Here is a 23,080-nt window from a genome sequence, read left to right on the forward strand (position 1 = left end):
CCTCCATAACATTGATGGCCCATTCTCCTCTTTTCCAAAATGGACGCAGCAGAGAGCGAGAGATTTGGAAACTGTTAAAGGGATATCCCCATCTCCAAAATCCCATCCCAATATGTAGTAGGGGTAATAATAGTAAATACCTCCAATTAAAAATGTAGTATAGTTCTTCTGATTCATTATGTCACTTACCCCATGTGCAGGGCATTGCAGTAGCTTCGTTATCCATGGTTACGACCACTAGCAAATAACTAACTGTTATTATGAGTGGTCATAGCCATGGATACCTAAGCTACTGCATTGTCCTGCACATGGGGTAAGTGTCATAGTGAATCAGAAGAACTATACTACATTTTTAATTGGAGGTATTTGCTGATATTATTATTATTACACCTACTACAAATTGGGATAGGATTTTGGAGATGGGGATATCCCTTTACCCACACCTTGCATGACTTTCCTTTGCTGCAGAATAGATGCATAACTTTTGGGTTTGGGGTGGAGGTTAGTGTAAATGGACATCATGGGTTTACAGTCATTTAGTTTCATTTGTTGGCTGACTCATCTGGTTTGCGCATTTCAGGTTCTTTTCCGGACTGTAGCCATGATGGTCCCCAACTATGCCCTGATTGCAGAGATCTCCCTGTATTCTTACGGTTTTCTGCACGCTAAGCCTCTCTCGGTGAAGATCGTCATGACTTACCGGCTGTGCTCGGAGCAGCTCTCATCCCAGTTCCACTATGATTATGGGATGCGTGCAGTGAAGGCCGTGCTGATCGCTGCTGGGAATCTGAAGTTGAAATTCCCCCATGAAAATGAAGATATTCTCGTAAGTTCCGAGATGTTGGATACTTCACATCTCCTATAGGATAGCATTACCATCTTATCGAGAGGCATTTGGATCCCAAATCACAAAAATGAGAGATGTCTGAGTGTAGAATAGCAGACAGAGACTTATCAATAATTCCAGCACGTTGCTGTTCCTGGCTTGTTAGGCTACGTTCACATTGGCGTTCCGCCAATGTGCGTCGCTGTTGCGCCGGCGACGCAGCGGCGACGCGCCCCTATGTTTAACATAGGGGACGCGTGCGTTTTTTGGGTGGCGTTTTTTGACACTTGCGTCGTTTACGACGCTAGCGTCGGACGCAAGAAAATGCAACAAGTTGCATTTTCTGTGCGTCCGATTCTCGTCAAAAAACGACGCACGCGTCGCAAAACGCGCGCGTTTTTGCGTGCGTTTGTGCGCGTTTTTTCGTGCGTCGCGCGTTGCGTCGCCGACGCAGGGCGGCGCAACGCTAGTGTGAACGTAGCCTTAGATCTCATCAGTGCAAAAATATAAAAACTATAGTTGTTTAACGTGTAGCCTAAAGGGGTTGTTCATCTTTTGGGACGGTTTTGATTTTTAACTTAAACACATGTATTTTAGGCAAAAAATCATTTTTTGCAATTGGATTTTATTAAAAATTTGGTTTTCACCAGCTCTTTAATACAATGCGCAGATTGTATAGGATTGTCCCCTATATACATGAAATATAATTAATACATACATTTCCAAGAGGTATAACAGAGGAATGATAAAAATATTTTCTTAAAACTATATTGTAAAGCTTATTTTATGGAGAAGACTATTCTTTACTAACACAGACGTACCACAAGGACTGACTGCTCCTTTTTAATATAGTTTGATGTCATATTGTATATGAATTATTTTTTCATCTAATTATTTTTCATTCTTTTTAGCTTTTACGGTCAATTAAAGATGTAAACGAGCCCAAATTTTTGTCTCATGATATTCCTCTGTTTAATGGGATTACCAGTGACCTGTTCCCTGGCATTCAGCTTCCAGAAGCCGACTATAAGGTATAAAAATATAAGTGTCTTAAAGGGATTTTCCAAGACTTGAAGAGAACTTGTCACTCACTATAAATATGTAAATGTCGCTGTTCTCCTGAATCCGGAGTTGTTTTTTCTTTTCTTCCTGCTCCTCTCCATTCCTGACATCTGTCACTCTCCTCCCTTTGTGTAAATCAAGACTTTTAAGCCAACTGGGCATGGTTTTCCTGAAGACTCCCATAGAGAGGACTTGGTGACCACGCCCACTTGGCTTTTAAAACCAATTAACTAGATTGATATAAAGCGGCCATATCTCAGGAACGCAGAGGCGCAGGAACACAAGAAAAACAATGCCGGATTCAGGAGAACAGCGTCATTTACATCAGGTAATAAAATTACATATTAATGGTAAGAGATAGGTCCTATTTAGCCGGCCAGCTATCTTTAGGATGTACGTCATAGTTCCTGGCTCCTCCATATTCAGGAACCCTTCTGTTTTCTCTATGAGAGAGTCACCACCAGAATCATGTGGCAGCTGCTCATTTCGGGATCGGAAACAAAGGATTGGGTGATTCAATTCCAACTGTCCGATTCTTATGTCCCCCAACATGCTCAGTCAGGAGACCCCAACACACACAGTAGATGGCAGACCAATCCCATCGAAATCGCCAGATCCTGATCCACTGCTTTGGAATTGGGTTACATACTTTCGGGGGACAGCCAGGAGCCCTCCATACACAGTAGATGGCAGACCAGTCCCATCAAAATCACCAGATCCTGATCCACTCATTTAGAATTGGGTTACATACTTTCGGGGGACAGCCAGGAGCCCTCCAAACACAGTAGATGGCAGACCAATCCCATCGAAATCACCAGATCCTGATCCACTGCTTCGGAATTGGGTTACATACTTTCGGGGGACAGCCAGGAGACCTCCATACACAGTAGGTGGTAGACCAATCTCAGGAAAATCACCAGATCCTGATCCACTGCTTCGGAATTGGGTTACATACTTTCGGGGGACAGCCAGGAGCCCTCCATACACAGTAGATGGCAGACCAATCCCATGAAAATCACCAGATCCTGATCCACTGCTTCGGAATTGGGTTACATACTTTCGGGGACATTCAGGAGGCCCCCATACACAGTAGGTGGCAGACCAATCCCATCGAAATCACCAGATCCTGATCCACTGCTTTGGAATTGAGTTATATACTTTCGGGGGACAGCCAGGAGACCTCCATACACAGTAGATGGTAGACCAATCCCATCGAAATCACCAGATCCTGATCCACTGCTTTGGAATTGAGTTATATACTTTCGGGGGACAGCCAGGAGACCTCCATACACAGTAGATGGTAGACCAATCCCATCGAAATCACCAGATCCTGATCCACTGCTTTGGAATTGAGTTATATACTTTCGGGGGACAGCCAGGAGCCCTCCAAACACAGTAGATGGTAGACCAATCCCATCGAAATCACCAGATCCTGATCCACTGCTTCGGAATTGAGTTATATACTTTCGGGGGACAGCCAGGAGCCCTCCAAACACAGTAGATGGTAGACCAATCCCATCGAAATCACCAGATCCTGATCCACTGCTTCGGAATTGGGTTACATACTTTCGGGGGACAGCCAGGAGACCTCCATACACAGTAGATGGTAGACCAATCCCATGAAAATCACCAGATCCTGATCCACTGCTTTGGGATTGGGTTACATACTTTCGGGGGACAGCCAGGAGCCCCATACACAGTAGGTGGTAGACCAATCCCATGAAAATCACCAGATCCTGATCCACTGCTTTGGGATTGGGTTACATGACCCTGTCACTTATCGTCCGGTCCCATTAGTTCCACCTGGGCAGCCGCACAGGGGCACAAGAGGTAAGGGGGCTCACGTACCTTCAATGACGGATGATCTCATGTAGAAAAAAAATGGTTTAAACATCTGTGAGTGATTTATCACTAGTTTGGTTGTGGGTAAATTTTATTTTGATGTAATTTTTAGATGAATGAATCAATTCACATGGCATAGTCAGTACTCCATGGGCACTGATTGGGACCCCCAAGAGCCGCCCTATATCTTCCGGCACCCCCGGCTTCTTTTCTGATTAGCCGCCCTGGCATGACATTATGGTTGCAGCATGACGCATACCAGGCCGGCTAATCAGAAGACGAGCTGGCAGTGTCGGCATGTAAGAGGCGGCTCTCGGGGGTCCTATCCAGCACTCGCAGAATACTGATCAGGGCCCTGAAAATGTATTCTCTCACCTCTAAAAGAATCCACTGGAAACAAGCTGATGAGATATTTTACCTTCCTTTTGCTCAGGATTTACTCGAATGCGCACTCGAGTGCTGTGCCAGACACAACATCCAGCCGGAGAAGGTCTTCCTGGAGAAAATGATACAGACATATGAAATGATGATTGTCAGACACGGGTGAGCTGGAACTACAGAAGCCACTGGGACAGGTGTTTTATTCTTCACTGCTCACATCTTATACAATGGGCCGTGCTGCGTTGTGTTTATCCCGTACAGCTTTATGTTGGTTGGAGAGCCGTACTCCGGAAAAACGAAGGTCCTCCATGTCCTCGCTGATATGCTGTCTCTTATGAACGAGCGAGGGTGCGAAGAAGAAAAAGTTGTTTATCGGACAGTCAATCCTAAAGCCATCACCATGGGACAGCTGTTCGGACAGTTTGATCCAGTCTCACACGAGGTTCGTCTATCGTTGGAATTATTGTTTAAAATGGTAATAATAGCTTTGCCGAAAATGGGAAAAACTCTCCTTTTATGGCTTATGGACATGATAGAAGAGGTTCCTTCAGAGGCATAGTGGAGAGCAGCCTCCTGATAGACCCCAGCCATGCATTTTATTATGGCTTACTCCCTGTTTGCACAAAAATGGGAAACTTTTATTTTCCCCATCAGACGTGGTAACAACAAATTTTATATAATTTATGCCAGAAATTAGCATAAATTATAGCGCAAGTCTACGCAAGCCTGAGGCTGCCATTGATTTTATTTTTAGGCACTCAGACTGTACAAACCTCTTACATCAGCTGGCTTTTAAGTAAAGGGTTTGTCCAGCCTTGGGCTACAAGTCTGCAGTCTCTGTGACTGCAGACTTGTGAATCCTCACATTGTGCGTACTTCCCGCTGTGATGATTCCCCAATGCCGGCGCTGAGAGCAGGCGGTCATATGACTGCAAGCATGCAATTTGCAAACTTCCAGCCACATTCCGACTAGACTGCGTCCGGCCTCACTCGATACACTTGCCGCACAAGTCTAGTTGGCATGTGAACACATTCTTGCAGTCACACACCCGCCCACTCCCAGCACCTGAGATTCCTCCCAGCATGCACTGCTTGTGATGTGAGGATTCACAAGTCTGCAGTCACATAAAGCTCCTTTAAGTCTGGTGTATTAAATGCCAGTCTTAACAATTTTCCACTTTTGTATCTGTGTCATAAGGATGGGACCGACTTGACCACTGTGTCTCATGGAACTATTAAGACGCAGACTATATGTTTGCCCCTGATAAATGGGGGGTACATAAACATCATGGGGTGCTTGTAGCTCCTGACATGCAGGTTGTGCACCTTTGATCTAGCGCATCTATGTTATTCTTGGGATTGGTAGCACTCAACCAATCAGCCATTTTAGCTCCGGTAAACAGTGAATGAGTTGAAACAGCTCAGCTCCTTCCACTGTGTAGTGGCCATTGTCAAGAACCGCAGCTCTGCTCACATTCACTTCAATAGGGGCCATGTGTTCTCCATACATAGTGTATCATCAATATCATAAGCCCAGACATTCCCTTTAATAATTCATTTGTTACAATTATGGGATTTTATAGGAAGTGCTCTTTCATTGATGCCCCTCTTCATTTTTAGTGGACCGATGGGATTGTCGCTAACACTTTCCGTGAGTTTGCATTATCTGAGACCCCGGAAAGAAAGTGGGTTATTTTTGATGGACCTATTGATACTCTATGGATAGAAAGTATGAACACAGTCCTAGATGATAATAAAAAGGTAACTCTAGATTTTACTTTGTGAAAACTTTTTTTTATTCGCATCCTTTTATGTTTTCATCCCCATGTAGTATAACAAAAAGTTACAGAAAAAGCATTTTGCCATATGTATCTATAACCATGCAGGAAAATATTAAACAATCAATTTCTATGCATCTTTATTACTAGTTATATGTCTACCTTATTCCTATAATTATTGAGATTTTATAGTTTAAGAGCTATTCCCATTTTCACAGATGAATGTTGCAATTTATTGCTTATTAAAATTTGCAGCTTTTCTTGAGATATTAAAACTTTTCTATTGTTTAGCGTTGCTTGCCCAAGAAACTGACCACCACTGCTGCGTTGCCTGCAAGCACTGCGCTGAAGCTGGCCGGGATTAGGAGGTAAAAGCGCACTTCTGGTCAGCTACAAAACACTGCTTACAAGCTCAAAAGAAGAGCGCTTGCACATGTTTTGGTTTTAAGCAGCAGTGGTCGGTCTCCAAGGCTACGAACTGTAAACAACAGAAAAGTGTTAATATCTCTAGAACGGTAGAAAATTTTAATTAGCGGTAAATTGCAAAATTGCTTATATTTATAAGCATTATCTGACACTCCTTTCAGATATTATTTTGTGTATATAATGATTGTATTTTCTTGCCTAAAGCTTACAATAATCCTTTATGAGGTTACTGATCTGACTCCGTGGGTTAAGTAAGTTATTATTCATTTGTACAACATTTAAACAATATGTCCCTTTCTTTTTAGCTTTGCTTGATGAGTGGTGAGATCATTCAGATGTCACCTCAAATGAGTCTGATTTTTGAAACAATGGACCTTTCTCAGGCATCGGTAGGTTTTCATCCATCCTATAGGAGAATACTTCCCATATAATTGTACATCGGGGTAACTAATGCTAACTAATGAGATTTAGTTATAGAATTGTCTTTTAGAAGTATTCTCATCTCTTATAGCATATCCACAAAGTACCGTGTTTTTCGGACTATAAGACGCACTGGACCATAAGACGCACCCCAAATTTTCAGAGGGAGAATAGGGAAACAAATGAATGTGTCAAATGGCATCAGTCTTACAGTCTGAATTCAGCTTACCAGGGGGATTGGCAACGCTGGTGGAGCATGGTCACAGGGGGTGCTTGGTGGTCCGGTGATATGACTCAAATCCCAGGCTGGTGCAGCAGGTTCGGCGGTTCTCTGTGGTGTGGGGGGCTCCGCCGGCATGCAGTGGCTTCTGGGAAATCCCATCCAAGGCTGGCGCGGCAGGTTCGGCAGTGCTCTGTGGTGCAGAGGGCTCCGCCGGCATTTTATGAAAGCTCAGAGCTCCCCCACACATTCATTACTGCGATGTGGTGGCCTCCGGAAAAATGGTGGCCGGGTCGGCGCATGCTCAGTTTGAGATCTCATCTCCCGAGATCTCAATCTGAGCATGTGCCGCCCCCGAGGCCACCGCATTGCAGTAAAGGATGTGCAGGGGGCTCCAGGCTTTCACAAAATGCCGGCGGAGCCCACCGCACCACAGAGCACTGCTGAAGCTGCCGCACCAGCCTGGGAAGTGAGTGTGTTCATCTCCTTGCAGCATCAGACCGCCGCAGAATCGCACAACTGCTGCCACACTACTTGTAAGTATATTTCAACTATAAGACGCACCCCCATTTTCCGCAAACATTGTTTGGGAAAAAAGTGCGTCTTATAGTCCGAAAAATATGGTAAGTTATAAATGTCTGATAGATGAGGGTTTCACCTCTGACACACCTGAACCTTTGTTGAATACGAGGCTCCATCTCGTGCTGCTGGGAAAGGAGAATTGGCAGCATTGCAACACTTCCCATTCATTTCTTTGGAAGTCCCACATACACAGTCATCAAGGGTGTAACGATCGCGGTCACAGAGGTTGCGACCGGGCCCGTGCTGGTTAGGGGCCGACAACAGCACAAACTTCACCTGGATGTGTGGCCTCAGACATGCAGCTGAAGTGTATTGTGGCACAGAGACCCGCCGAGTCTGTGCGCTACAATGCATGCTGCCGGCCAATCAGAGGCCAGGAGCTGATGTCGATGTGCACATGGCTAGGGGCGCATAGTAATGACGTCATGTGCTCCCATCGCTTGCATGCTGAAGTCAGCTGCCACCTTCTGAAGAGGACGCCGCGTGGCAGTGGAGAGGAGAGAAGGTGAGTAGAATCATTTCTTTTTTTCTATGCATTAAAGAACAGCGTCAGAATGGGGGACATAGATCAGGATGGGTCCCTGGATAACGGACATATATACCAAGATGGGGCCAGGAAGAGAACATATATAACAGGATGGGGGAAATATATACCAGGATGAGGGCATATATACCAGGATTGGGCTCAGGATAAAGGATATATATACCAGGATGGGGGCATATATACCAAGATTGGGCTCAGGATAAAGGATATATATACCAGGATAAGGGACATATATACCAGGATGGGGGATATATATACCAGGATTGGGTTCAGGATAAAGGATATACAGTATACCAGGATGATTACTACCTAACTGTGGAGGGAGTGCAACTTGTATGTCCTTATAAGATTTAGAAAGCTACAAGGGTCCATAACATGTGGGAGGCCGGGGGGTGAAAAGTGGTCCAAATCTGGCACCTGGGCCCATCGGACTCCAGTTACGCCACTGACAGTCATCCCTACATTCACTTTAATCACTACAATTAAAGGGGTTGTTAATCCCTTTCATTCTGGTGCTACTGCAATAATCAGCTAAATGGTGAGGATCCAGTTACTGACATCAGCACTGAATGAAAATGTAATGTTACATAGCTGCTACTCGAATAAATGGACATACATGTAATATGTGGATTTCTCTCTCCAGCCTGCCACGGTAAGCCGCTGCGGTATGATCTATCTGGAGCCCCAACAGCTGGGCTGGGCCCCCCTGGTGAAGTCCTGGCTTATCACCCTTCCCGATGCACTGAAGACTAAGGAACACCTCGCTCTTCTAGAGGAACTCTTTAAGTGGCTCGTCCAACCTTCCCTCCGATTCCTCCGAAAACAGTGCAAGGTGAGGGCTTCTTGTTCTCTCAATTGTAGGTGCATCGCACAAGTTTATGGTCTACATCTACGCTTAGTGTCCCAATGTCTGTCCTCGCAGGAACTGGTGACAACCAGCAATGGCAATGTGGTGATATCACTCACCAGATTATTGGAGATGCTGATTTTTGATGTGGTGAGAGAGGACCCAAATAATAAGAACATTCGTATCTGGATCATGGTAAGTGTAAGATCTCCTGATCCCATGCACAGTATTACTAATGCTTATGCAGATATGGACAGTGCTTTCCTATGGCACATTCTCCCTTGTATAATCTACATTTTATTGTCAAGTCTTACTTCTGAATTATGGCCCCAACAGTGCTCATTGGAACCGTCACTAGTTTAGAAATTTTTCTGTAACCAATGCTATCAGTATGTTTTGCATCAATAAGGTTGCAAAGGTCTTGTGACAGCTCACTGGTTTTATCCATCATGAGATGTTTCTCGTGTGGCACCTTGGTAATGAGACATCTTTTTATAGGCCATCAGGTGAACCAGCTGATATTATTTTTCACTATGTGGTAGGATTGCTTTCTAATGACTGATAGATTTCAGTGGGTGACATGACTTTCCAGGGCTTTTTGCACCTCTCTTGCTTCGTGTGTTGAATACTTTGTCCCTGTGTCATTTTTCATTATTACACATAACTTAATGTATAGACATCTATAGACGATTTCTTTGTCTGTGTGGATTGAATGGGTTTTTACCGACATCTGGTGAGAATTTCATGTCAATAGCACCTTTCATTTCCCTTAGGCCAGTTTTGCTTTCTCCCTGGTTTGGTCCATTGGCGGCTGCTGTGACGCCGACAGCCGAGTGAAGTTTGATGCTTTTTTCAAAGAAATTGTGGCAGGAAAGAACGATCAGAATCCTCTCCCGTCCTCCGTGGGGAAATGGGAATGTCCTTTGGATGATAAAGGCCTGGTCTATGACTACATGTACGAGGTAAAGCGATTTCATGGACATCTAGCCTGATGCTCAACAACGTATAACTTTGGCCTTTGGGTTATTACTTTAGGCCTCTCAGGACTTGTTCACACTGTGTTTATGCAGTACGTCTTTGATTCTGCCAGACGTTCTGACTAAATCCTCGAAAAACTGAATTAAGAAGGAGACATAGAGTGTAATGAACTAAGTGGATTCCATCAGATCCCCCGCAGAGTAATAGACGTGCTGCGTAAAGGCAGTGTGCTGTATAAAAGCAGTGTGCTGTATAAAAGCAGTGTGCTGCATAAAGGGAGTGTGCTGCATAAAGGGAGTGTGCTGCATAAAGGGAGTGTGCTGCACAAAGGCAGTGTGCTGCATAAAGGCAGTGTGCTGTATAAAAGCAGTGTGCTGTATAAAAGCAGTGTGCTGCATAAAGGGAGTGTGCTGCATAAAGGGAGTGTGCTGCATAAAGGGAGTGTGCTGCACAAAGGCAGTGTGCTGCATAAAGGCAGTGTGCTGTATAAAAGCAGTGTGCTGCATAAAGGGAGTGTGCTGCATAAAGGGAGTGTGCTGCATAAAGGCAGTGTGCTGCGTAAAGGGAGTGTGCTGCGTAAAGGCAGTGTGCTGCGTAAAGGGAGTGTGCTGCGTAAAGGGAGTGTGCTGCATAAAGGCAGTGTGCTGCGTAAAGGCAGTGTGCTGTATAAAAGCAGTGTGCTGCATAAAAGCAGTGTGCTGCATAAAGGGAGTGTGCTGCGTAAAGGGAGTGTGCTGTATAAAAGCAGTGTGCTGCATAAAGGGAGTGTGCTGCATAAAGGTAAAGGGAGTGTGCTGCATAAAGGGAGTGTGCTGCATAAAGGGAGTGTGCTGCATAAAGGGAGTGTGCTGTATAAAGGGAGTGTGCTGCATAAAGGGAGTGTGCTGCATAAAGGGAGTGTGCTGCATAAAGGCAGTGTGCTGTATAAAAGCAGTGTGCTGCATAAAGGGAGTGTGCTGCATAAAGGGAGTGTGCTGCATAAAGGCAGTGTGCTGCATAAAGGGAGTGTGCTGCATAAAGGGAGTGTGCTGCATAAAGGCAGTGTGCTGCATAAAGGCAGTGTGCTGTATAAAGGGAGTGTGCTGCATAAAGGGAGTGTGCTGCATAAAGGGAGTGTGCTGCATAAACGCAGTGTGCTGCATAAAGGGAGTGTGCTGCATAAAGGGAGTGTGCTGCATAAAGGCAGTGTGCTGTATAAAGGGAGTGTGCTGCATAAAGGGAGTGTGCTGCATAAAGGGAGTGTGCTGCATAAACGCAGTGTGCTGCATAAACGCAGTGTGAACAGGACCTAAATGTCAAACTTATTTAATGTATCAGTGCTCTCTCATCCCTGCATCAAATGTGATTGAATATGGTTTATCAGCTTTTTTTTATTCTTTGAAGCTAAAAGGCCGCGGGCGCTGGGTTCACTGGAATGAGTTTATTAAAGGCACCGCCACGTGGGACAAAAGCACCAAAATCCAAGATATCATTGTGCCAACTATGGATACTGTCAGATACACCTTCCTCATGGATATGTGCATCAAGAACACCAAGTAAGAGTAACACAATCACTCTTATTAGGAAGTCCTGTTGAAAATTATCCATTTTGCCATCACAATTACATATTGTATGGGAAAACCATTCGGATAATGGTGCAGGAAATCCTGGAATAATTAGGAAACCCTATGGGTCTGTTAACAGAATACTGGCCAACATGCACACCTGATGGTTTTCTGTCTGTTTCTATAAATGCAAACAGTTTGCTAATTACTTAATGCCGTCAAACACGGACCATGATGGACGGACCGGACGCGGGACCCCTGACCTGAAATTGACAGCCTCATAGACAAACATAGAGCGGGCGAGGTCGGGTCAGGAGATCATGGTCCACTCATGGATTAACAGACATCCAAATTCTGGCCTAAATAATTAGTTTTATTATCTATATTTTATGGTTTTTCTACAAGCTGCTTTCCTTTTTTCGCAGACCACTCTTATTTGTGGGACCGACGGGGACAGGCAAGTCTGTTTACGTCAAAGACAAACTGATGAACAATCTGGACAAAGAAAAATTCTTTCCCTTCTTCATCAACTTTTCTGCTCGTACCAGTGCCAATCAGATTCAGGTTTGTCTTCTTTTTTATCACCCTGGTTTCTGACAAATGCAAGAGGTTGCCTCATTAGGATATATCGATGTCATTTGGGGGGGATACGCCACTTTGGACCCACTGCTATGAGCCACAGAGTAGACCCACAAACAACGGAGGTCTCTCTCGCAGACCCTGAAGATCCATGTATCACGTGATCAGCCATACGTTGAAATAGGTTGATGGATCCATGTGTGTCCTAAAGCAAAAAAGACCCCCTGACGCTTCTCTGCGCTGCTGCCTGTGTCCCCCATTGGTCTCTTCACTTCCTTTTCTACTAGGAGATGCCAACCAATTTCTGATGATCGCCTGCAGTGGTGACTTTCTTTCTGAGCCAGAAAAGAGAGCTAGCAGGCTGTTTTTTCTTCCTCTGATGAAACATCAATGCTGCAGCCAATCAGTAGCTGCTGATTGGTTGCAGCGGTCATGCAATGTTTCCTACCTGAACATGAGACACAGGCAGTAGTGGTCAACCGATTGAATCTTCCTACACATAGTTTGCATCATATTCTAGAATATCGTCATGGACAGACTGGACAAAAGACGGAAAGGCGTGTACGGACCTCAGATGGGGAAGAAATGCGTCATATTTGTGGATGATATGAACATGCCAGCATTAGAAAAATATGGTGCACAGCCACCTATCGAGCTCCTGCGGCAGTTCTTCGACCACGGGAATTGGTAATGTACATAGAAAAAAAAATGATGTATTTTTTATTTAAATTATTTTTTTTTATCTTTTCCACTATATATATTTAAACAAAAAAAATCACACCTTTTAGGTATGACTTAAAGGACACCTCCAAAATCTCATTGGTTGATGTACAGCTGATTGCAGCAATGGGTCCCCCTGGAGGCGGAAGAAACGCAGTTACACCTCGATTTTTGCGTCATTTTAACATCTGCACTATAAACGCCTTCAGTGACGAGACCATGGTCCGCATCTTCTCCGCCGTGGTGGCCTTCTATCTGCGCAACAATGACTTTTCACCAGAATTTTTTACTGTTGGGAACCAAATAGTTAACGGCACCATGGAGGTGAGAAATGCGCAAGTTTTTTTTTAGATCATTTAACTATAACCCGTTAAAATACCACTTTAAAAAGAGTGTCCCCATGGTGCTGCGGCCCCTCCATTTAGATGATTGGTGGGGGTACCTGAATTCAGACCCCAACTAATTAGATTTTGATGGCTCATCCAACTTTCTTACGGTTTTACTTCATTCTAGGTGTACAAGAAAGCCATGGAGAACCTATTACCCACCCCGGCTAAATCCCACTATACCTTTAATCTGCGGGACTTCTCTCGAGTGGTGCAGGGATGCTTACTGATCAAGAAAGAGTCAACGGAAAATAAACGCGTCATGGTGCGACTCTTTGTCCACGAGGTCCTGCGGGTGTTTTATGACCGCTTAGTCGACGACCAGGACCGATCCTGGCTGTACAAACTATTGAAAGATGTAGTGAAAGATCACTTCAAAGAAAGTTTCGATTCTGTTTTTGATAACCTAAAACAAGACAACAAACCGGTAAGTACTGAAATACTGACTAGCCTAAAATCAGACGTCCATATAGCGGGCTTCTTCTACGGTCCGTTGTGTTATGGATGCAATTCCCTGGCCAACCGTTCTGACTTTTACTAGCATAGCCTCATAACCCATCTCTGATGCTGTTAGTTTGGGACCGGCTGATCCTTGGTAGGATTTGGAAATGCAATGTAACATGGAGGCTAAAATACATTTGCTATAACTGCACAAGCTATGATATTTGGTGTTCTATAATAATCCGATACATAATTGTGGGGGTTTTTTTTAGCTCGTAGAGGAAGATATTAGAAATTTGCTGTTTGGCGACTACATGAATCCTGATCTCGAAGGCAATGAGCGTTTGTATGCCGAGATACCAAGTGTGCATCAGTTCAACGATGTTGTGGAGAGATGTCTGGATGAATACAACCAGACCCACAAAACCCGTATGAACCTTGTTATATTCAGGTATGCTTGTAATTGGGCTGTAGATAAGCAACATAGGACAATATAGCTGGATTCATGTACTGACAATGGTTTTGGCGCTGTATTCATGTACTGATGGTGGTCCTGGCACTGCATTCATGTACTGATAGTGGTTCTGGCACTGCATTCATGTACTGACGGTGATCCTGGCACTGCATTCATGTACTGACGGTGGATTTTGCTGTGCATTCATGTTCTGTCAATGGTTCTGGTGCTGCATTCATGTACTGACGGTTGCCCTGGCACTGCATTCATGTACTGACTGTGGTTCTGGTGCTGCATTCATGCTGATGGTGGTTCTGATCTTGTACACATGTAGCAATCCATAACACTCTTCATGGCTATGTTAAAACTTAAAAATCGTCAAAGCTTTTGAGATTTGGTATTATGAGGAGGATTTGACGAGTTCATGCTCCAAAAACTCAGTTTAATTTAGCGCTTGTTCACACCGATTTTTTTTAATTTTTGTTTTAAGCATAAACTCTCCAAATCCTTCTCAAATACTCAAACCTTGGTTCTGGTGTATTCATATAATTACCCCTTTTAAAAAAATTGCGGCCCATATGGCAATGTGGCCTGTATAACATGCAAAGCCTAACACGCACGTTACTTGATGCATCAGGTTTGATCGCTATGAGCTCAGTCCGGCTAAACCTCAGGGACCTGTGTGGTGGGCATATTCGGAAATAGCCTATCCCACCAATGACCCTGTCCGACACGGCATCTTTTGCCATCATTTGAATGTTTCGTCAGATGTAGTAATTAATATCAGCTTATTTGCTATGTCATTCCATCTTGTCTGAATTCTCCAACAACAGATACGTATTGGAACATTTATCTCGGATTTGTCGGATCTTAAAGCAGCCCGGGGGTAACGCCCTGTTGGTTGGGGTTGGAGGGAGCGGACGTCAATCGCTGACTCGCTTGGCTACTTCTATGGCAAAAATGAGTATCTTTCAACCTGAGATTTCAAAGAGCTATGGTATGAATGAATGGAGGGAGGACCTGAAGGTAAGCCTTCTGGTAGATGGTTGATATGGGTGCACACGGCCATGTGTTATAATATTCCCTCCATGGTTCCTTCTTTACAGAGTTTACTGAGGAGCGCAGGAATGAAAGGACACAAGACTGTTTTCCTGATCACTGACACGCAAATCAAACAGGAGGCCTTCCTGGAGGATGTGGACAGTCTCCTCAACACCGGGGAGGTTCCAAATCTTTTTGCCGTAGATGAAAAGCAAGAAATAATGGAGGTAAAGTGTTTGGCTGATCAATGACTGTCAATCTGCTATGTACAAATCAGACAGCACTCGGCATTTCAGAGAAAACTTTGTTTGAAAACCTGGATGGGGACTATAGGGACTGACCTGACTAGTCCGGCGAGGCCCCTGCCTGTCTTGTCCTGACTCTGCTCCAGTTGATTGATAGGGAAAGGCCTGTCAATCAACTTAAGTTGCGTGGGGAGAAACTGTCTGGGGGCATCGTCAGGCTAGACGGCCATCACTTGTAGGCCCAGCTTCTTCTCTAGTAGGAAGAGGCAGGCTGCACTTGTCGGGCCTCCTGAAAGACTTGCAAAAATGCTGGTTCTTTTTTTATATTAAACTAGCTGAAGAGCCCGACGTTGCCTGGGCATAGTAAATATCTGTGGTTAGTTATAGCACCTCACTTGTCTTATTTTCCCATCACGCCTCTCATTTTCCCAATCACATCTTTCATTTTCCCCCTCACACCTCTCATTTTCTCCCTCACACCTCTCATTTTCTCCTAACACTTGTCTTTTCAACCTCACATCTGTCATTTTCTGATCACTCCACTATTTTTCCTCACTCCTCTCATTTTGCACTCACACCTTTTCATTTTCACCTCACACCTCTCATTTTCACCTCATCACCTCAGTATATACATGTTTGTCATCTCCCTTATATATAGTATACATCTGTATGTCATCTCCTGTATATAGTATATACCTGTATGTCATCTCCCCTGTATATAGTATATACCTGCTGTGTGTCATCTCCCCTATATATAGTATATACCTGAATGTCATCTCCTTCTATATATAGTATATTCCTGTATGTCATCTCCTCCTGTATATAGTATATACCGGTGTCATCTCCCCTGTATATAGTATATACCAGTGTGTCATCTCCTCCTGTATATAGTATATACCTGTATGTCATCTCCTCCTGTATGTATATGTACCTGTATGTCATCTCCTCCTGTATATAGTATATACCTATGTGTCATCTCCCCTGTATATAGTATATATCTGTGTGTCATCTCCTCCTGTATATAGTATATACCTGTGTGTCATCTCCCCTGTATATAGTATATATCTGTGTGTCATCTCCTCCTGTATATAGTATATACCTGCATGTCATCTTCTATATATAGCATATACCTGTATGTCATCTCCTCCTGTATATAGTATATATCTGTGTGTCATCTCCTCTGTATATAGTATATACCTGTGTGTCATCTCCTCCTGTATTAGACCTCGTTCACACGTTATTTGCTCAGTATTTTTACCTCAGTATTTGTAAGCTAAATTGGCAGCCTGATAAATCCCCAGCCAACAGGAAGCCCTCCCCCTGGCAGTATATATTAGCTCACACATACACATAATAGACAGGTCATGTGACTGACAGCTGCCGTATTTCCTATATGGTACATTTGTTGTAGTTTGTCTGCTTATTAATCAGATTTTTATTTTTGAAGGATAATACCAGACTTGTGTGTGTTTTAGGTCGAGTTTCGTTTGTCAAGTTGTGTGTGTTGAGTTGCGTGTGGCGACATGCATGTAGCGACTTTTGTGAGATGAGTTTTGTGTGGCAACATGCGTGTAGCAACTTTTTGTGTGTCGAGTTGCATGTGACAGGTTATTGTAGCAAGTTTTGTGCATGGCGAGTTTTGCGCGTGGCGAGTTTTATGTGTGGTGCCTTTTGAGTATGTGAAAGTTTTGTGTGAGGCAACTTTTGCATGTGTTGCAACTTTTGTGCATGTGGCAATTTTTCCGCGTGTGCAAGTTTTGCGTGTGGCGAGTTTTCCATGAGGTGAGTTTTGCACTTGTGGCGAGTTTTGCAAGAGCCTAGTTTTTGCATGTGGCGAGTTCTGCGCGTGGCGAGCTTTGAGCGGCGACTTTTGTGTTTCGACTTTTATGTGGCGAGGTTGGTGTATTTGTGGTGAAATGTGTGCTGAGGGTAATATGTGTTCAAGCATGTGGTAGTGTGTGGCGCATTTTGTGTGTGTGTTCATATCCCCGTGTGTGGTGAGTATCTCATGTCGGGGCCCCACCTTAGCAACTGTACGGTATATACTCTTTTGCGCCATCGCTCTCATTCTTTAAGTCCCCCTTGTTCACATCGGGCAGCTGTCAATTTGCCTCCTACACTTTTCCTTTCATTTTTTCGCATTATGTAGATAGGAGCAAAATTGTTTGGTGAATTGGAAAGCGCGGGGTTAAAATTTCACCTCACAACATAGCCTATGACGCTCTCGGGGTCCAGACGTGTGACTGTGCAAAATTTTGTAGCTGTAGCTGCGACGCCTCCAACACTTTTCCTTTCACGTTTTTCCCCATTATGTAGATAGGGGCAAAATTGTTTGGTGAATTGGAACGCGCGGGGTTAAAATTTCGCCTCACAACATAGCCTATGACGCTCTCGGGGTCCAGACGTGTGACTGTGCAAAATTTTGTGGCTGTAGCTGCGACGGTGCAGATGCCAATCCCGGACATACATACACACATACACACACAAACACACACATTCAGCTTTATATAGTAGATTCTATAAATTGTGAAAAATAATGTAAAAACAAATGTTCCAGTGAATAAAAAGCAGAAACTTGACTGTTCCTCGTTACGTCCCGGATTATATTGATGATTACAGGGAGTCCGTCCTGCCGCCCAAGCTGGAAATAAAAACTTCGAGCTCAGCCCGTTGTCTCTCTTTGCCTTTTTTGTGAACCGCTGCAAGGAAAACCTTCACATTGTGGTGGCTTTCAGCCCAATCGGCGATGCTTTCCGTAACCGCCTCCGACAGTTCCCGTCACTTATCAACTGCTGCACCATTGACTGGTTCCAGGTGAGTTCAGAGTCCTCACGACGGCACTTCTAGACTGTTAGAAATTCAGTTCTTCGCTCATTGACTGCTATTTGTTTTGTTTTCTTACAGCCGTGGCCAGAGGATGCCCTCGAGAGGGTGGCCGTAAAGTTTTTGGAAACCCTTGAACTCTCCAATACTGAGCACCAGGAAGTGGTCCCCATCTGCAAATACTTCCACACATCAGCCATAGCGTTGTCCGACAAGTAATTCATCTATTTCTTGTATTGTGGATCTGTTCTAATATAATTGTGAAAGGAGGAAACACTTCACGACGGTCGTATCTCAATGCTCGGACTGGCCGGCAGCTCTTCTCACCAGAGCGTGACAGCATGTATTTCTATGCATCTGTCACTCTTGGGTGAAAATAGCCGATGACCAGTCCGAGCATTGCGATACGATCCTCGTCCGTGTTATACGGCCGTCTGACTCCGCCATTATACTCCCGTCCGGTGCCGACGCCATTCCAGCGGTGTAATGGAGTGAATAAGGTCACTTTACCGAATTCACATCTTATTGTATTCCTATATACAGCGAAAATCATCCGGTGCAAGCGATTCATGCAAGCAGCAATTTCTGCAGTGTGTGACATGGCAGGAGCAAAACTAAAACTTCTGTATAGAAAGTAAAATGAATGCTGTTACCACTGCGCGGATCCTTATTTTACCTTATTCAGGTTTTTGAGAGAATTGGGAAGACACAATTATGTCACACCGACGTCTTACCTTGAGCTGATCGCTGCTTTCCGCCAGCTCTTATCTCAGAAGCGAGACACCGTGATGAAAGCAAAAAAGAGATATACGAATGGGTTGGACAAGCTGGCATTCGCCGAGTCTCAGGTTGGTATTAGGGTGGCTTACACCCCTACCATTTTTTCCGCAGGACTGATTATTTTTCCAATACAACTAACAGTAGTGACCGAAGATAAATAAAATCTATAAAAAATCGTGCATCCAGATTGCATTGTGCCAATTTATGCCTTTTATAGACTTTCGAGAAGGAATAACCCAAAGTAGAAATTACCCAGTTTGGTAAAGTAATTGCTATCAATGGAGACATTATATATGGTTCTCCTTCCCATTCCTTTTCGGAACTTTTTATCAAGAGTCCTAGTTAAATGGGTTTTACGGTTTTGGAAAACCCCTTTCCCCCAGCTGCAATTTCTAAAAAAAAACAAACAAACAAACAAAAAAGGCTCCTTACTCACCCTCCCCTGGTCCGGCGCTGTCCTCTATTTTTGTCTGTCGTTCTGGCATCACATAGAAAGCGCTGCAAGCAATACCCGAGCTCCGCGGCTCATGCCGCCATCTCGTGCCGATCTGCTTTAGCTCACTAATTGACTGCAGCGCTGTCACGTCGTCAGCGCTGCAGACAATAACAGACGCTGGAGACTCCTCTAGTCCCTGAGTTATCATTGATTCATTACTATGCTTTATGCAGGTTGGAGAAATGAAGAAGGAGCTGGTCGACCTACAGCCCAAACTGGAAGAGGCCAAGATTGAAAATGCAAATATGATGAAGGTGATTGTGATATTCACAGTGGACAGTAGCGACGCAGAATAGAGGGACACAGGCTTTTTTAGGATATTTTCATTATAATTATCACACATAAGATATTCACAAATCATTTGCTTTAATTGGAAACAATTGTCTTCAAAATATCTTCTTGATACCAGTAATGAGATGCGGAATATTCGGGTGCACCTGTAATGGTCAGTTTGGAATATTTAATATTTTTAGTTATCATAATTTTTAATAAGAAAGTTGCTCATTGTAAGCGCAGAGGTGAATGCACCAAGCTGGGGCCTAGCACCATGTTCCACACCACATAAGTGCTTGTACTCGGTGGGTATAACCCGGGATGATACTTTATAGAGGAGTCTTTTATCTGAACTTTTAGTTCCTACTTTGAAATGTAGTAACTTGTTTCTGGGTGTAAGGGGCTCCGATTATATCAGACCAGTGCTCTCTGTGGTTTTCACGGATCGCACTCGTACCCATGATATTCACATGCCCAATTATTTCCTTGGACCAAGTGATCCAAGGAAAAAAAAACGGTGACATGTTTTATTTTGATCTGAGTGTCAGCTCAAAATCACCAATGCAAGTCTATGGGTCCGTGAAAAACATCGGACTGCAAACAGATTTAGCCCCATGCACATTTGAACCTTCAGACGACCATTTTTCACATTTCTCGTACCCTTTGTAGTCTTTGGGGCTGTTCAGTTGTCTTTGGGTTTTTTTTTGTGTGTGGATCAATTGCAAAACAAAACTGAGAAATGTCCGATTTTGATCCAAGTCAGGGATCAAAATCACTCATTCAAGTCTATGGATCTGTGAAACAATGGACAGCAGACAGATGTCAGCCGAGGCCGTGCCTCCTTAATGGGCAGGAGAAGATTGGATTTTTTATTTTGCATACAGGAAAAATGATCGTAAAAATGGACACACAGACAAAAAAAAGTGGGTGAAAATCGTACTCAGCACCCTGAAGAAAATCTTAAAAAATTATTGTGGAAAATATAGCGGAAAAATAATTAATTTTTCACTGTAAAATTAATAATTGTTTTATAGGATGAAATTATATTGCATAGAAATTGGACCTTGCATATTACTTTTTTTTTTTTTTAAATCTGAACTGTCCTTACAACTCGTCTTATTTTTATAGATCATAGAAAAGGAGTCGGCAGAGGTGGAAGCAAAAAGTAAAGTGGTCCGAGCAGATGAAGAAGTGGCCACCCATAAAGCCACCGAGGCCCAAGCGCTAAAAAACGAATGCGAGAGCGAATTGGCCGAAGCCATTCCTGCCCTGGAGGCGGCCATGTCGGCCCTGGACACTCTGAAAGTGAGATCTGCCGAGACGCCACTTTATCTGCTAATATCATAGCAATGTAGACTGATGATTACTATCTATACAGCCAGCAGATATCACCATTGTCAAAACCATGAAGAATCCCCCGTCGGGGGTAAAGCTCGTCATGGCCGCGATTTGCGTCATGAAAGAAGTTAAACCAGAGAGGATTAATGACCCGGCCGGGACGGGACAGAAGGTAATCGCCTTCCTCTATATAGTGTGGTCAATGATATATGATTTTGTATAATTGTTAATATTTTCTAGATACTTGATTATTGGGGACCGAGTAAAAAAGTGCTGGGAGACATGAATTTTCTCAAAGACCTGCGGGAATACGACAAGGATAATATTCCGGTAAATAAAAAAAAAATTGTTTTAGTAACCTATACCTGCTCCGTATGTAATATTTCCGTTCTTTGCAGGTGTCGGTGATGCAGAAGATCCGCAGTGAATATATCACCAATCCCGACTTTGATCCGGCCAAAGTAGTGAAAGCGTCTTCTGCGGCAGAAGGGCTGTGCCGATGGATCCTCGCCATGGAAGTCTATGACAGAGTGGCAAAGGTAGCGGGATTGGTCACGGCTGATAAATTGGCGCATCGGATATTCACCTTCTAAGGATTCTTCGTGTTCCGTTTACTTATCATCGGCCATGTATAGGTTGTCGCACCCAAGAAAGCTCGTCTAGCAGAGGCCCAGCACTCACTGGCTGAAACAATGTCCGTGCTCAACCAGAAGAGGGCAGAACTGAAAGAAGTGGAGGATCGACTCGCTGCCCTTCAGGAGACATTTCGGGAAAAGACAGAGGAGAAAGTTCGACTTGAGTTCCAAGTAGATCTGTGCGCTAAGAAGCTAGAACGAGCGGAGAAGCTGATAGGAGGGCTCGGTGGGGAAAAACACAGGTTCGTCTTCTTAAAATGACTTTTTTAGGCTCTCTGCACATCACGCACAATTGCTAAGCTTGTACTCGTAGTTCAGTGCAGTATACGTTTTAAAGTGTTATTCCCAAGAAACAATTTATCCCCTATTCTATAGAGCAGAGGTCGGCAATTCATTTTCCCGAGGGGCCACATGAGAAACTGTGACTGTTGTGCAGGGCCAAACCAATAGGCTGAAATAAATTCTGCTCAATATTAATAAGAACATATTAATTATATATATCAGTATTAAATGTATCACTTAATAGTGAGCAGAATTAAGTATGCTGATATCCCCCTATATGTATGTATGAGCCCGCACATATATACAGTGTGAGCCCCACATAGCCTGTTATTTACAGTGTGAGCCCCACATAGCCTGTTATATACAGTGTGAGCCTCACATATCCTCCATATATACAGTGTGAGCCCCACATATCCTCCATATATACAGTATGAGCCCCACATATCCTCCATATATACAGTGTGAGCCCCACATATCCTCCATATATACAGTATGAGCCCCACATATCCGCCATATATACAGTGTGAGCCCCACATATCCTCCATATATACAGTGTGAGCCCCACATAGTCTCTTATATACAGTGTGAGCCCCACATAGCCTCTTATATGCAGTGTGAACCTCACATAGCTTCCATATATACAGTGTGAGCCCCACATAGCCTGTTATATACAGTGTGAGCCCCACATAGCCTGTTATATACAGTGTGAGCCCCACATAGCCTGTTATATACAGTGTGAGCCCCACATATCCTCCATATATACAGTATGAGCCCCACATATCCGCCATATATACAGTGTGAGCCCCACATATCCTCCATATATACAGTGTGAGCCCCACATAGTCTCTTATATACAGTGTGAGCCCCACATAGCCTCTTATATGCAGTGTGAACCTCACATAGCTTCCATATATACAGTGAGAGACCCACATAGCTTCCATATATACAATGTGAGCCCCACATATCCGCCATATATACAGTGTGAGCCCCACATATCCTCCATATATACAGTGTGAGCCCCACATAGTCTCTTATATACAGTGTGAGCCCCACATAGCCTCTTATATGCAGTGTGAACCTCACATAGCTTCCATATATACAGTGAGAGACCCACATAGCTTCCATATATACAGTGTG

The 23,080-nt window shown here is 43.9% G+C and overlaps 1 protein-coding gene across 1 annotated transcript in view; it reads left to right on the plus strand.

Annotated features, from left to right (window-relative positions):
* DNAH12 (dynein axonemal heavy chain 12) overlaps positions 1 to 23,080 on the plus strand; it is a 111,291-nt gene that overhangs the window by 62,588 nt on the left and 25,623 nt on the right. Inside the window, exons 28-53 of the mRNA XM_069736676.1 lie at positions 581 to 826; positions 1,738 to 1,857; positions 4,164 to 4,273; positions 4,373 to 4,553; positions 5,732 to 5,872; positions 6,621 to 6,704; positions 8,725 to 8,913; positions 9,004 to 9,123; positions 9,702 to 9,890; positions 11,290 to 11,441; positions 11,876 to 12,014; positions 12,550 to 12,716; positions 12,818 to 13,073; positions 13,263 to 13,562; positions 13,849 to 14,027; positions 14,864 to 15,056; positions 15,137 to 15,298; positions 17,936 to 18,130; positions 18,221 to 18,354; positions 18,825 to 18,987; positions 19,589 to 19,669; positions 20,817 to 20,993; positions 21,067 to 21,198; positions 21,267 to 21,356; positions 21,425 to 21,565; positions 21,662 to 21,903. Of these exons, the coding sequence (XP_069592777.1) occupies positions 581 to 826; positions 1,738 to 1,857; positions 4,164 to 4,273; positions 4,373 to 4,553; positions 5,732 to 5,872; positions 6,621 to 6,704; positions 8,725 to 8,913; positions 9,004 to 9,123; positions 9,702 to 9,890; positions 11,290 to 11,441; positions 11,876 to 12,014; positions 12,550 to 12,716; positions 12,818 to 13,073; positions 13,263 to 13,562; positions 13,849 to 14,027; positions 14,864 to 15,056; positions 15,137 to 15,298; positions 17,936 to 18,130; positions 18,221 to 18,354; positions 18,825 to 18,987; positions 19,589 to 19,669; positions 20,817 to 20,993; positions 21,067 to 21,198; positions 21,267 to 21,356; positions 21,425 to 21,565; positions 21,662 to 21,903 (4,283 nt within the window). The remainder of the gene's footprint in view (positions 1 to 580; positions 827 to 1,737; positions 1,858 to 4,163; positions 4,274 to 4,372; positions 4,554 to 5,731; positions 5,873 to 6,620; positions 6,705 to 8,724; positions 8,914 to 9,003; positions 9,124 to 9,701; positions 9,891 to 11,289; positions 11,442 to 11,875; positions 12,015 to 12,549; positions 12,717 to 12,817; positions 13,074 to 13,262; positions 13,563 to 13,848; positions 14,028 to 14,863; positions 15,057 to 15,136; positions 15,299 to 17,935; positions 18,131 to 18,220; positions 18,355 to 18,824; positions 18,988 to 19,588; positions 19,670 to 20,816; positions 20,994 to 21,066; positions 21,199 to 21,266; positions 21,357 to 21,424; positions 21,566 to 21,661; positions 21,904 to 23,080) is intronic.

This window comes from Ranitomeya imitator, chromosome 8 (assembly GCF_032444005.1).
Source record: "Ranitomeya imitator isolate aRanImi1 chromosome 8, aRanImi1.pri, whole genome shotgun sequence".
In the NCBI taxonomy this organism is placed as follows: domain Eukaryota; kingdom Metazoa; phylum Chordata; class Amphibia; order Anura; family Dendrobatidae; genus Ranitomeya; species Ranitomeya imitator.